Source organism: Phodopus roborovskii, unplaced genomic scaffold (genome assembly GCF_943737965.1).
Source record: "Phodopus roborovskii unplaced genomic scaffold, PHOROB, whole genome shotgun sequence".
NCBI lineage: Eukaryota > Metazoa > Chordata > Mammalia > Rodentia > Cricetidae > Phodopus > Phodopus roborovskii.
Window position 1 is genome coordinate 10,623,633 of NW_026125295.1, and position 14,863 is coordinate 10,638,495.

The following is a 14,863-nucleotide window of genomic DNA, read 5'->3' on the forward strand; positions in this document are numbered from 1 at the left end:
AAGGGAATTGAATATATCTGTCCAGGTTAAGCAACCTCAACAGAACTGTTCAATGGGCTACTCTCAGACTCACAGGCTCAGAGTTTTGAGGCCGTTCTTAAGAGTATGTTTTTCCTGTTGGCCTGGTCCCACCAACACGCCAACCCCAAATACCATATTGAGTCGCTGTATTAGATATAATTCTGTTGGCCTGTTACTAGTTTCTTATCAGCTAGCTCTGTCTTAAATATTAACCCATTTCTATTAATCTAAGTATTTCCATGTGGTCTTATCTTACCGGAGAGAGGGGCTGGCTTCTTCTGTCCGTCCTCCATCTTGACTCCTCCCTACTCCTTCCTCTCTCCTCCTAGTCTCCTAGTCCCGCCTATCTTGCTTTCCTATTGGCCAACAGTGCTTTATTCATTAACCAATAAGAGAGGCATATTTACAGAATGACATCTCCCATCAGGCCGTTTCAAATGAACACACATTCCTCCAGAGTTTAACCAGTTAGTCCTCAATTTATTCCTACCGATTCCTGTTCTAGCTGGAAATCCAGAGTTCAAGATGGAAGGGATGTTGAAGCAACCTTGCAGAGTCGCTCTACCTAGGTAGGGTAAACCTTTTAGAGTGAGCGGTTGTTTTCTAGAGGTACTTTGGCCTTGAAGAATCACTGTGGAAAGCAGTGACGTGGAATTGTCTTTCTGAGGGGGAGTTGCAGCCTCCAAACGACTTTGCTTACAAGACGCCTCCCTCTGGCACACCTGGGGCTCTTGTATTATTGTGTATTGCAAGCGATACACAGTAAAGGACTGGAGTCCTGCGGGCATGGGATGCCTTCCTTTAGAGAGATATGTCGATTAGATAGGACGCCAGGAAGAGGAAATACTTTACCCCCAAAACAACTTTATATAGCAATCAATAAATATACCTTTATAGAGCTGTTTGGGGTTCAGCTCATCAGAAGCTTCAACTAGGAGTGGCCTCTTTCTTCAACGAAACCAGGCAACACAGAACACCCTGACAAAGGAGGGCTTGTTCCTGTTCCCTGAGAACTCTCCAAGGTCCATGAGCGCTTTCCCTGGGGACTGGGGATCTGCCTACATCAGGCTGTCTTACCTGGTTCTGTTGTCTGCTCCCAGATGTCATCCTCATAGTACTGAATTCCTTGGTCACAGGCTCCATAGTTCTCTTTGGCTCCCGGGAAGGAGGACCCCTGGTGCCTGAGGCTGTGGTAGGTTCTGGCACTGGAGAGGAAAGCTTATTGCACAGGCAGGCAGGACACAGCTGAAACACTTGTGCTGAGGCCTCAGGCTCAGGTTAGAGGAAGTAAGGACGGAAGCACGCAGCCATAAAGGACAGTTGCTGGGCAGTGTGAACATTTGATTACTTCCCTTCCTCTGTGCCTTGAGCTTCTGGAGATTGTGAAAGTGAGTGAAGAGCAGCCAAACAGAGCTGTCTCAACCCTGGGGAACTCTGACGGTTTTAACATGGCCGTTTGGGGGTTCTCTGCCACAGTATGCCCTTCCCTCATTCCAGCACTGTAAAACCTCAGGCTCCCACACCACAGTGCACAGTCTCTCTTCCCCATTCCCATGGTGAGATTTCCCTCCTCCCTCTTCCCATTTCAGGACAGCCTGCTTCAGTGTCAGGGGCTAGATAGGGTTAAAGGCCCTTTGGAGCCCTGTGGGTAGAACAAGGAATACTGGCTATGTCCTCTGCCGGGGTCATGTTTAGCAAGGCCAGCGATGGACTGGAGCCGGGGGCCGGGGCCTGGAGCTTGACCGTTCTCCTGTGAAGCTGAGGACAGGTGATCCAGAACTGAGATGTGAAATGTTTTTCCCACTGTGCCAGCATCTATCTTGTAATAGGAGGTTCCCCATGTCTCCCACTGTTCTGCTGTCCTATGAACTTTGCTGACTCACTTTCTGTTCCCCATCTGAGGGGACATAGGGAGCTGAATGACTAATAAATTTGTTGGCTGGGATTCTCGGCCCTTGGGGCACTTTCGAACCCAGCTAGTGTCTCTTCCCTTTCTTGCCCCTGGTCCTTTCCCTCAGAGTCCCAGCATGAACCCGGGAAGACATCCTGCATCCATTCCAAAGCCTCACAATCTAGTTAATCCTAACTTTTTAATCTAGTTGGCTTTCTTATAAATCCACTCAAGAAAATTACAGATCACCGTACTTATTAAGCAAATTAAGAATAGAGATAGTCCTTTATTACCTAGTGTCCTAGTTAGGGTTTCTATTGCTGTGAAGACGTGCCAGGACCATGGTGCGTCTTATGAATGAAAACATTTAAGTGGTGGCTGGCTTACAGTCAGAGAGAGGTCTGCCATCTTGGCAGGTAGCATGGCAGCATGCAGGCAGACGTGGAGTTGGAGAGGTGGCTGAGAGTTATGTATACATCCGTATCCAAAGGCAGCAAAAGAGATTGTAGGCCACTAGACCTGGCTTGAGCTTCTGAACCTTAAAGCCACCCCCAGTGAGAATTTCCTACAACAAGACCACACTTACTCCAATAAGGCCACACCTCCTAATAGTGCCATTTCATGCAATCTCTTAGCTGTAATCCCTGTGGGGTCATAATGAAAAAGCAGATCTCTGTAGAGTGAGGAGAAAGCAAGCAGACAACAGTCTTTGGAGAGGATAGCCAGACATGTAAGGATGGAAAAGTACAGCCTAACTCTCCAATGACCACAGGAAGCTAGAAGTTTAATTACTAAATACCTTAAATTCCAGACCCTGTCCTCAGCCAGTAAACAGGCGAAAGGTCACACTCCTTGCCGCTTATCTGACTTTGTAAACTGCTTGTGAAACCCCGCCCCAGTGACCCAACCTAACTGCTATTTGCCACCCCATCTAGGAGTCTGTGCAAATGTGGACCTCCAGGGCTATAGAAAACTGACTGGTCTATAAAAGCGCCGGGATTGGATGGTTTAAATTGATTGTCCTGCACCGCTCGGACTCTTGATGCTATGAGATGATTGATGTATGATGCGCAGGCTTTGTTGTAAACCCTATAAAAGCTGTCTCAATGCTGCACTGGGATCCTCAGGCTTCTACCCCTGCGTGGCACATGACTGTGGACCCCAGTGCACTTGGAATAAACAAGACCTCATGCATTTTGCATCAAGACTGCTTCTTGTGAGTGATTTGGGGCATCGCCTTTCCTGAGTTGGAGCGTGAAGGTCCACACGTCTTTCAGACACACCAAAGAAAATGAACTGTGGGGGCTGGAGAGATGGCTCAGCGGTTAAGAGCACTGGCTGCTCTTCCAGAGGACATGAGTTCAATTCCCAACCACCACATGGTGACTCACAACCATCTGTAATTATATCTGGTGCCCTCTTCTGGCCTGTAGGCCATTATTATGTATTATGTATACAGTACATAATAAATAAATAAATAAATAAATAAATCTTTTAAAAAAAAGAACATGTTTAAAAAAGAAAGAAAGAAAGAAAAGAAAAGAAAATGAACTGTGGTTTGAAGAGGAGGCATCTTCCTGTGACCAGCATTCCCAGAAGCATTCATAAGCATTCATACGTTCACCTGCTTGTGTAGCCCTGTCAAGGAAGTTCAGAGTCCTATAGGAAAATGGAAAACCTCGGTAAAGTTTAGTAAGCAAGTATTTTCTTCCACTGGATCAATGGGACTGAGCAGGTAGGTAAATAATGAGGAATTTTGGGGGGGGGTTCTTTGTTACTCAGAAGGCTGGGGGGGGGATGTGGCTCTTTGTAGAAAGCCATTTTTTGAAACAAAGGAGAACAAGAAGCTTTTGTTGTTGCTATGTGGAGGTTTGTTTCTTTGGGGGGTAAGTTTTGTTTTCAGAGTCTCATTTAGACTAGCTTGGCCTCTAATTTCCATATAGCTGAGCTCTGGCTGTCCTGGAACTCTCTATGTACTCAAGGCTGGCCTCGATCTCACAGAGACACGCCTGCCTCTGCCTCCTTAGTGCTGGCATTAAAGGCGGTGTGCTGCGGTGCCTGGCACACTTTGTATGTTTTATCTCATCTGATCTTCACCGTAACTCTACATTCAGGTACTATTTTAACGTTCATATATTATAGATGAGAAAATTTTTGCACAGAGCAGCTAAGTAACTGATAGTCACTCAGGTAATGAATTTAACATCTGCAGCCTATAGTGGGCCCAGTGGCATTCACTTGTAGTAAGTAACAGAAATTGGGCTCTAAGTGAAGATAGGACACCATCAGGTCAGGCTCCTGGCTGTCAAAATCTGTTTGGTGGAAAGGATTGGTTTTGCTTTTTTTATTATTATTATTTTTATTATTTGTATTAGGCCTTTTTGTGTCCATAGTGGCGCCCCTGGATTCTGAGTGGAGCGAAGTAAAGCAATGATGCCCGCTTGTGCCCTAGATGCGCCTGCCTGGACAAGGTCCTGGGCATCCAAAAAAAAAGAAAAAGAAAAAGTCTTAATCACCTTGGCAACCGACACTTCCGGAAATCCAGGCGATGCCGGAAACGACTCTTGCGCGCTTCCGGTGCCGCCGTCGTTGCCTGGCGGTGTTGGGGTGGGTGGGCCGTCCTGCACGAGGTCGCGACGGGCGGAGAGGTGCGGGCAGCACGCGGGGCGCGAGGCCGGGGTCCCTGTCCGCGGCTGCACGGCCCGGGCTCGGCCGGGGTTGCAGGGGGCGGACCCGCCGGGTGAGCGGCGCCCTCTGGACCCGGCCCCACCTGAGCTCGCACAGGCTCAGCCAGGCAGTGATGGCGAGCTCCTTTAACCCCGGCACTCCAGAGGCAGAGGCAGGATAGGCAGGGCTACACACAGAATCCCCGTCTCGGAAAAACACAAGCAACCAACCTGACAAACCAACCCTGGGGCCTCCACTGCCTGGTGTCTGGAAATACAGCACACACCCCCGTTACCCCCGAGGGTCTGGCTTTCAGATGGCATGCATAGACGGCAAAACATTTTGCACAAGCATTGTCAGCTAAGTTAACCCATCCGTCCGTTCGTTGACCATATACCTCTGTCCCCGTGTGACACATGTCGTGTGCGCACGTCTGCAAGCCAGTCCTGCCTTTTGAGTCTTCCCAGAGAGAACGGAGCGCACATCTGTGTAAACGGCAAGGAGTCCCGTTAAGAGAAGTGATCCCGAAGAGGTATGGGTGGGAAATGGTCCGTGGGATTACTGAAGGGTTACCACTGCTATCTATACCTGGAGAGACCAGAAAGACTTAAGATCTCCAAAGTTTTTATGCTGGGTGGCCCTCCAGCAGCTTGGAGGCCACGAGTAGTGAGTACACTGTTACTATGAGATACAGCAAGGAAAACAAATCCGCTGTTGTCTGGGGCAACCAGGAATACTACCTCCAAAACAAGTGACAGACCAGTAAACATAGGTCAGAAATGAAGAAAAAAGGCGGGGGGGGGGGGTGTGAGGGGGAGGGGGGAGTCCAAACAGGTAAAGTGTGTGTGTTGCTATTTTGTAGGGTGGCAGTCCCAAACTTGTACATTTCTACTAGTTGAAGTTTCGAGCCCCCACTCCCAGCGTAAGTTGATTAAAAAAATTAACACTATGTGCTACTTGAATTTCAGTACGTGCACACTACAGAACGTATTAAATAGAGGTTAAATGTGCTTTAACATCCTGTTTTCTTCACACCCTACACTGGAGGCCATCGCTATCCTTTTAACTTGGGTACGTGGGGGGAATGGTTGGAGGTTTGTGTGAAAAGCTATGAATGCTAAACGTAGGCATTTAGCTAGGTTTTATCCTGTAGGTGGCCAGAGCCACTAAAGTTTGGGAAGGGAAGTAACTTAGAGTGATTTCTCTGTTTGTTACTCTTTTGTTTTGAGCTGGGCAGAGTACTCCAGTCCTCTGATTGTTCTCTTTATGCTTCAGTAGGTGACACTTCCTGTCTTGAGTCTGAAAAAACAGCTCCTGAAGTTTGAAGGACAGACTCAATTTCAATGTGCCCGCTTCTCCGTGGGATCAGGATGACCACGGAAGGCGGCAGGACATTAGGTCTCATCCCCAGGACAGCTGTGTATCAGAAGCAGGAGGAGGGGTGCTTGAATGTGAAGCAGGAACCAGGAAGCCAGACCTTGGGACAGAGCTGCAGTTTCCAGGAGACCTCCCCTCCTGTCTGTGAAATCTTCCGGCTGCACTTCAGGCAGCTATGTTACCACGAGATGTCTGGGCCTCAGGAGGCACTGAGCCGGCTGCGGGAGCTCTGCTCCTGGTGGCTGATGCCCGAGGTCCACACGAAGGAGCAGATCGTGGAGCTGCTGGTGTTGGAGCAGTTCATGAACATCCTGCCCAGGGAGCTCCAGATGTGGGTCCAGCTCCGACACCCTGAAACCGGCGAGGAGGCTGTGGCCGTGGTGGAAGATTTCCAGAGATACCTTAGTGGCTCACGGGAGGTGAGTCTACAATGCTACGGTAGACATTCTAGACTGTCTAGATGCTTCTAGAATCCTTCTATAGACTTGGACTCGCCTGGGAAGACAAATTCTTCATTCCCCACACTGTAGGCTGGTTTTCCTTTACGATTCCCAAGTCTGCTCCACTGGTAGGTGCGAAATATTTCTGTGCTGCACGCCATAAGCAAAACTACAAATCTCAACCGTCTTAGTCACTGTCCTGTTGTGCTGAGGAGACACCGTGACCAAAGTAACTCTTACAAAGGCATTTAATCGTGGGCTTGCTTATGGTTTCAGAGATTAATCCATTATATCAGAGAGCGTGGTCACACATGGGCATACATGGTGTTGGAGAAGTAGCTGAGAGCTCCACAGTCTGAGCTAGGGAAGGTAGAGGGGATACTGGGAAACCTCAGAGCCCATCCCTGGTGGTGCTTTCTCCAACAAGACCACACTGTCTAGTCCTTTTGATCCTGTCAAATAGTGCCACTCCCGATGACTGAGCATGCAGATCTATGGGCCTATGGGGGCTGTCCTTACTCGAACCACCGTGGTCCACTCCCTGACCACCATGGGCCTGTAGCCATATCATAGTGCAAAATGCATTCAGGCCAACTTCAAAAGTCCCCACAGTCTATCACAATCGGAACAATGTTTAAAAGTTCAGAGTCTCTTCTGAGACTCAGCAGTCTCTTAACTATAACCTCACCCTTGTAAAATCAAAATCAATATGCAGGATATGTACCGCAATTTCAAAAGGGAGCACCGTGGGGAAACACTTGACTACAGCAAGACAGAAAACCAGCTGGGCAAACCTCAGACTCCGCATCTGCATGTGTAATGCCCCAGGGCTCTTCTGGTCTCCACGGCTTTCAACCTTGCTGACCGCAGCACACTTCTGTCTCTGAAATCTCCTGACGTGGGGCTCCACGACCGATTCAAATTGTCCTTGGCGCTGTCTTCCATGGTCCTACTAGGATGGCCCACTCAGCCCCGCTTAAAGCGTCCAACTGGTTTTCTAGTCCAGAGTCCCAAAGTCTTCCATATTCCTCCCATAAGCAGCATGGTCAGACCTGTCACAGCAGTACCTGAGTCCCTGGTACCGTCTGTCCAGGTCACTGTTCTGTTGCTGTGTGTGAAGAGACACCATGACCAAGGCAACGTCTGGATCTGTAGGCAGAGAGAGACAGACTGGGCCTGGCATTGTCTTTTGAAATCTCAAAGCCCACTTCCTGTGACACAGTTCCTGTGACACACTTCCTGTAATAAGGTGAAACCTCTTAATCCTTCTCATCGTTTTAAATGTATGGGGTTCGTTCTTATTCAGACCACCACAGCAGCCAAGCTCTGAATCAGGGGTGTGTGTGTGTGTGTGTGTGTGTGTGTGTGTGTGTGTGTAGGCTAGAGAACAACCTCAGGTGTTGTTCCTCGGGTGCTGCTCACCTTGGGTTTTGAGGCAGAGTCTCCCTGACCTGGGCAGCCTAGGGGATGTGACTGTATATGCCTTTCCAGGGCTGGGATTACAAGCATGCGCTATCATGCCTGACTTTTTTACATCGGTTGTCAGGACTACATGGAAAGCCCTGTGTTGACTGAGCCATCTCCCCAGGCCTGGTTTGTTCTTGTAAGCGCAGATGAAGGCTCTTGAGTATGTGGGTATGGGCAGAAGATACACTGTAATACACGGTGGTGCCCTACTTTGTGATGACTGGCAGTTAAATACCGCTGAAGTCCTAGTGCTTTACCCAGTACTCCGGCCATGGGTTTCCTTTCCTGCAACTGCCACACTGACCATCCACAGGCAACAAACCTCCTTAGAGACATTTTTCCTGCTACGTCTGCTGTCCTGCTTGTACACGAATGAGTATGGCCACCTTGGTTTTTTTGAGGCAGGCTCTCCATTACCTGGAAATGAGTGGTTAGGCCCGCTGTCTTAGTTAGTTAGGGTTTCTATTGCTGTGAGGAAACACCGTGAGCACAGCAAGTCTTGTATAAGAAAATATTTAATTGTAGTGGCCCACTTACAGTTTCAGAGGTTTAGTCCGTTATTGTCACAGCGGAAAAACAAGGCAGTGTGCAGGCAGACATGGTGCGAGAGAAGGAGCTGAGGGTTCTTCCATCCTGACTCATGGGCAACAGGAAGTGGTCTGACACACTGGGTGTTGTTTGAGCACGTATGAGACCTCAAAGCCCGCCTCCCCAATGACACACTTCCTCCAAGGCCACACCCACTCCAGCAAAGCCACACCCCCCAATAGTGCCACCCCCTTTGGGGGCCATTTATTTCAAACCACCACACTAGGTTCCTGGTCCGTGAGCCCTAGGGAGTCTGAAGTAGGCCTAAGTAGGTCTACGTAGGCCACTAGCTCTATGATTCTTAGAAGACAGGTTTTACAATGTGGCTTAATTCCTATACATGAACATATTACACACATGCATAAAAGTGGGTGGTGCCTGAGCAAAAAAGATAGCTGAAGTTGTCCTCTAGCTCAGAGATGGCTGGCGGGGAAGATTGCGAGCTTGGCAGTTAGCTAGTCGGCTTTATGGGGAGTGCTGGAAAGAGAGCCAGGTTTGGTTCTCCATTTCCTTGGCTCTTTCCTGTGTGCGGTACCTTAGAGGTCTGGGCTCTCTACCTTTAAGTATGCACTTTCGAATCCAGTTCTGTTTCCTTATCTCTAGGTTCTGCCTCCAACACAAGAACAGATGGAATCTCTGAGTGCAGTAGAACAATCTCCTACCTCAACCTGCGGTCAGGGTTCAGACCCTGCAGCCTACTTGGATGCTCTGAGTGACGTAAGAGCACACGACCTCCCTCATGGACACTTCGGTACTTATCTCCCCCGCTCTGTCCTCAAGTCAGTCTCCTTCTGTTCCCTGGGGTCAGTTTGTTTCATCAGCCCAGCTCGTACCCCACTAAAATCCCACACTACCTTTTAGCTGCCCTCCTTCCTTAGTGGCTGTATCCGTCCCCTTTGTCTACTCTCTTATCATACATGTATTTATCAAGTTTTCCTCAAGCATGTCATTGGAAACACTACTAGGTACTGGAGATATACAACATACTGTCATTGTTTTCAAGAGTTATTATCTAGGTGGCAGGAAGTCAGTCATATCCATAAAAATAAGCAACCTCAGAAGATACATTTGGATGAAGCTGGGCATGGTTGATCACATCTGTCATTCTAATATTTGGAAAGCTAAGACAAGAGAATTTCTGAGAGCTGAAGGCTAGCCTGGGCTCCTTAGTAAGTTTTGGGCTAGCCTGTGCTTCAGATTAATACCCTGTGTCAAACAAAACCCGAAACACCAACTATCACAAACAAAAGATGCACATGAATGGCATCTGTCCCCATTGTGAAAGGGGACCATTGGATTATGAGGTAGAATAGGTATAGCACACTGGAGGAACTAGCAAGAGATTTAACAGTTAAAAAGTGGGAGATGGAGGATGGGTACCTTAGTTCACGCCTTTAATCCCAGCCCTTGGGAGGCAAAAGCAGGGAGATCTCTATGAGTTTGAAGCCAGCCTGATTTACATAGCAAGCTCCAGGCCAGCCAGTGAAATCCTGTTTAAAAAAAAAAAAAATGAAGCTTGGGGCTGGAGAGATGGCTCAGTGGTTAAGAGCGCTGGCTGTTCTTCCAGAGGTCCTGAGTTCAATTCCCAGCACCCACACGGCAGCTCACAGCTGTCTGTAACTCCAGTTCTAGGGATTCTGACAACCTCAGACAAACATGGACAAAACATCAGTGAACATAAAATAAATTGTTGAAGCAAAACAAAATAACAACAACAAATGAAAGAAAAGAAAGTGAACTGGATGTTTCTAGAAACAGTGTCCCACTTGTGGCTATGGACCGGTCTGAGAGAGCAGTGAGGACTGAGAAGTAAGATGAGAGAAGATGAGAGCCAGGAAAGAAGGACCCATGGTTGAGGGAGACGGAAGCACAGAGCAGGAGGCTGGAGACCTGCTTTCCCAGGCCCAGGGCCCAGCACCTCCGTGCTGGCTCATCACCACCAGGTCCATGGGACCCAACCCCTGCCGGTCTCCACACCAGGCACAAAACACCCATACTCATAGAATAGGTAAGAGGTTTGGTTGGTTGGTTGGTTTTTTGAGACAGGGTTTCTCTGTGTATCTTTGGAGCCTGTCCTGGCACTTGCTTTGTAGACCAGGCTGGTCTCGAACTCACAGAGATCCACCTACCTCTGACTAAAGGTGTGTGCCCCCAGTGTCTGACAAGATTTTTTTTTTTTTAAGGCAGGAGGGTAAATCAGTCTTGGAAGTGGTAAGGAAATCAAGGAATGTAGTCAGAAGTAGTCAGTCACTTAGGTTGGAGAGGGGCCTGGATGGAACCTCCACTTCTGTTTGACCGAATAATATTTGTAGCACGCTTAGATGAGGCCTCTGGGAGAAGCTGAGAGCTCCCTGGATGCTGCTCGTAAATCCCACCTCCTTGGGCATGTGGGCCTTAGGGAGCGGAGGGCAGGGCTTGACCCACTGAGTTCACCTTTCACCCCAGGGCCTGCGTTTCTTGAAGTGGAGAACACCAGAGCCCGGGTAACTGTGGGGAACTCCACAGCAGCTGCTGTGCTTGGGGTGGCCAGGCCTCCAGTGAGTGTGGCTCTCTTTTTCATGATTGCATGAAGGGTGGATGTGGATGGAGCTCACCTCCAATGTACCTCAACTGGCTCCTCTGGCTCAACTGCCCGGTGCTTCCCCTGGAGCTAGGTCCCCACCCCTGGTTGTGATGGGTCCCATTTAGCAATTTTGTTCTTTTTGATGTGTCAACCCAACTCACTGCACGTTTGTTCTCTGATGCCTGTACTCCCGGAACTCTGCTCTTCTCAACAACAGAAGCTTGTCGTTCCAGGAGATTACAGCTGATAAGGACTGTCTGCAGAAAACGTGGAAAAGCCTGGCACTCAGGCGGAGTGCCCTGTACCAGATCATGATGGAGAAAATGAGCAAAGTGCGGTCTCATCCCCAGTGATGAGCAGTCTGTCCTCTATACATCATATTCACTGTGTCCTTTTCATTTGACTTGTTTTAACTTTTTACTATGAATATTTGCAAACATAAAGTAGATGTGTATGATGAACCTCCCTGCACCCATCACACAGTTTGACAGTGGTCATCATTTTCTTTATTTAATGACGACTGGTCAATGATAGGGAGCTACCTTGGGGTTTCTTGGCCATAAGTAAGAGTCCCTTGGGTTTTGGAAGTCAGGATCTTTGTGTTTGAGGGATTACAAGAACGGGGACCCGGAACAAAGCAGTCATTTTAGGTAGTGGGAAATGACTGTGTGGGGGGACTCAGCGGTGTGAGCGTGTGAGTGTACGCCAGTGCTCTGTGTGACTGCTGGAGCTGCTCTCTGGGTGTTTGTTTTTGGCGCTTTCTTTCCACTGGCACTGATTTGTGAAATCTGGAAACATAGCTGCTTCTCAGTTTTGTTTTCAGACCTCTCTTTTTGTTGTTGTAGGTTTTTGTTTGTTTGTTTGTTTTGTTTTTCAAGACAGGGTTTCCTCTGTGTAGCTTTGGAGTCTGTCCTGGAACTCACTTTATAGACCGGGCTGGCCTCGAACTCACAGAGATGTCTGCCTCTGCCTCCCTATGATGGGACTAAAGGCATGCGCCACCACCGCCCGGCTCCTTATTTAGATCTTACTCCTATTTTGCCTGGTTTGGGGGTCAGAATTTTCTTAGAGTGGATTCTGACCGACAGTGTTTAGTCTCCTCTGCGTGTAGAAAGTCATTGGCCCAGACTACAGCAGATGCTGATGACAAGCTACAGATGAACTAGACTTGGGATTTCTGGTCCCTGGCCAGCTCTAATCACCTGCCACCCCTCGGGGCATATTGAGGATTACTTGATCCAGAGTGTAGTTGTGTGAGATTCCCTCTGCAAAGCCTGAGACCCATCCTGTGATTAGCACACCCAGGACGGTAGCCAACATAACAGGAGGTGGACATGAAAGTTACTAACCTAAATATTTTAAAGTTTCATTTGCTAAAGATGTGCTAGCCTTGGCCTCATTGCAACATGATTTAAAAGAACCAATATTTTGGTATTTGTTGATAACCATGAATGACTACTACACCTTTCCCCAGATTTTGCATTTGAATCTCCAAAACTGCAGACCAGTGCTTAACCTACTTAGTTCCTTATTAGTTCAGAGACAAGATCATAAGGACATGTATCTTTTAATTTATATGTATATAGAACCAGCTTTGCCGAGTCCTAGCTCTGCTGCCCTGCTCAGCACTGCTCTGACCCATGCACACGTTTCCACTGGCATGTCACAGAAGTCAGTTTGAACTCTTACCACGTTGTCACAGTGGAAATTCTCATCAATTCATTGCTATCTTTGCTGTCTTTCTTTCTTTCCAACCTTCCCTTCCTCCCTCCCTCCCTCACCAACTCCCCCCACTCTCTTCACAGGTCTTACTTTGTAGCTCTGTCTGGCCTGAAACTCTGTAGACCAGGCTGACCTCGATCTCACAGAGATCTACCTGCCCCACCTCCCAAGAGCTGAGATTAAAGGCACCACTACACATGGTCCAACAATGTCATGGTGGAGAGGAACCTAATTCAGCATTCACTAAGAAGACAGTATCATAATCACTTTAGAAGATGATGAGACATTGTGCTATACAATCTATCTCTTTCTTTCCAGTCTTTCTCCTACCTAGGCTGTACTAGCTCAAGTTCCCTCCACCCTGACCTTTCCTCCCTATTCTCCTGTATGGGCCCTTGTCCCTCTGTGTTTTAATATCCCTGAAGAAGAAAGGGAACTATTTTCTCTCTACTTCTCAATATGTTGCCTCATTTCTTAATGATAATGTGACTTTTTTTTTTCAGCTACAAAGCGAAAAAAAAGTGAGTGAAATTGTTTTCTTCTTTCTTTTAGCAGCAGGTAAGAACAGGATGGAAAGTTGTGAGTGCACATCAAAGCATGACATTTCTAAAGGGCCAGGTTCACCTGACACATCCTCGGATGAACTCTTTGGAGTGGCCTTGGCAGAACCAGAGTCTGGCGTTATCTGTGAAGATCCTTTAGCACAGGTGGAATGGCAGCCTTCAGGTAAAGAAGAGCATGGATGAGAATGTGATTTCTTTGAGAAGAAGGATAAGAAAAATTCCACAAAGGACAGAGACAAAGAATGTGAAGATGTAGGAGAACATGCAAATCTTCCGTCTAGTTCTTTTGAGAAGCAGCGAGGGGCAAAGAGACAAAAGTTCTATCAATGTGATAAGTGTGACAAAGTTTTTAATCAGAGCTCACTCTTCCTTGGACACCAAAGAATCCACAATGGAGAGAAACACTATGAATGTAGTGAGTGTGGGAAGACTTGTCATCACAGTTCCCATCTTACGCAGCACCAGAGTCTCCATAATGGGGAGAGGCCTTATAATTGTAATGAATGTGCAGAAGCTTCCCCTCAGAGTTCCCCTCTGCTTGACCACAAGAGAACTCACACTGGGGAGAAGCATTATCAGTGCAATGAGTGTGCGGAGGCCTTCATTCAGAGTAAAAGTCTCATCCGGCATCAGGTCCTTCACACTGGAAAGCAGCCCTATGAATGTAATGCATGTGGGAAATCCTTCTGTTCCAATAGAAACCTTATTGACCACCAGAGAATCCACACTGGGGAGAAACCGTATGAATGTATTGAGTGTGGCAAGGCCTTCAGTCGGAGTAAATGTCTTACTCAGCACCAGAGTCTCCACACTGGGGAGAAGCCACACAAATGTAGTGAGTGTGGCAAAGCCTTCAGTCAGAACTCTCAGCTTATTGACCATGAACGGATTCATACTGGAGAAAAACCTTTTGAATGCAGTGAGTGTGGCAAGAAATTCAGTTTAAGTAAATGCCTTATTCGGCACCAGAGACTTCACACGGGAGAAAAGCCCTATAATTGCATCGAGTGAGGGAAATCCTTCAATCAGAACTCTCACCTCATTATACACCAGAGAATTCACACTGGTGAGAAACCTTATGAATGTAGTGAGTGTGGGAAGGTCTTCAGTTACAGTTCCAGCCTTATGGTTCATCAAAGAACCCATACTGGTGAAAAGCCCTATAAATGTAAAGTTCGCATGAAAGCCTTTAGTGACAGTTCACAGCTTATTGTGCACCAGGGAGTCCACACTGGTGAGAAGCCTTACGAATGTAGTGAGTGTGGGAAAGCCTTCACTCAGCGTTCCACTTTTAACCACCATCAGCGAACTCACAATGTGGAGAAGCCCTCGAGGCTGTTTCAGACACCATCTTAAGGCTTGGTTCCCTAAGACAGATAATAGGGAATTCTGAGTTAGTTTTGTAGGAAGAATATTCATCATATTACCTTGGAAGTATTAATCAAATGATCATTGCGTAGTGCTTTCCATTTGGCCACTAAGGTAGGAGAGTAAAAATAAATTAGTATAGTCTTTCCTTCCTCACTATTGGAAAAGTAGGAACCACATATTTTATTTACTTCTA

At 47.6% G+C, this 14,863-nt stretch overlaps 1 protein-coding gene across 1 annotated transcript; it reads left to right on the forward strand.

Moving 5' to 3' along the window:
- Positions 1 to 5,949: 5,949 nt before the first annotated feature.
- Zkscan7 (zinc finger with KRAB and SCAN domains 7) lies at positions 5,950 to 14,655 on the forward strand. Its single transcript, XM_051173346.1, is given in 5 exon segments — positions 5,950 to 6,375; positions 9,055 to 9,202; positions 10,897 to 10,988; positions 11,248 to 11,346; positions 13,504 to 14,655. Coding segments are annotated over 5 exon segments (1,917 nt in total).
- Positions 14,656 to 14,863: the final 208 nt, after the last annotated feature.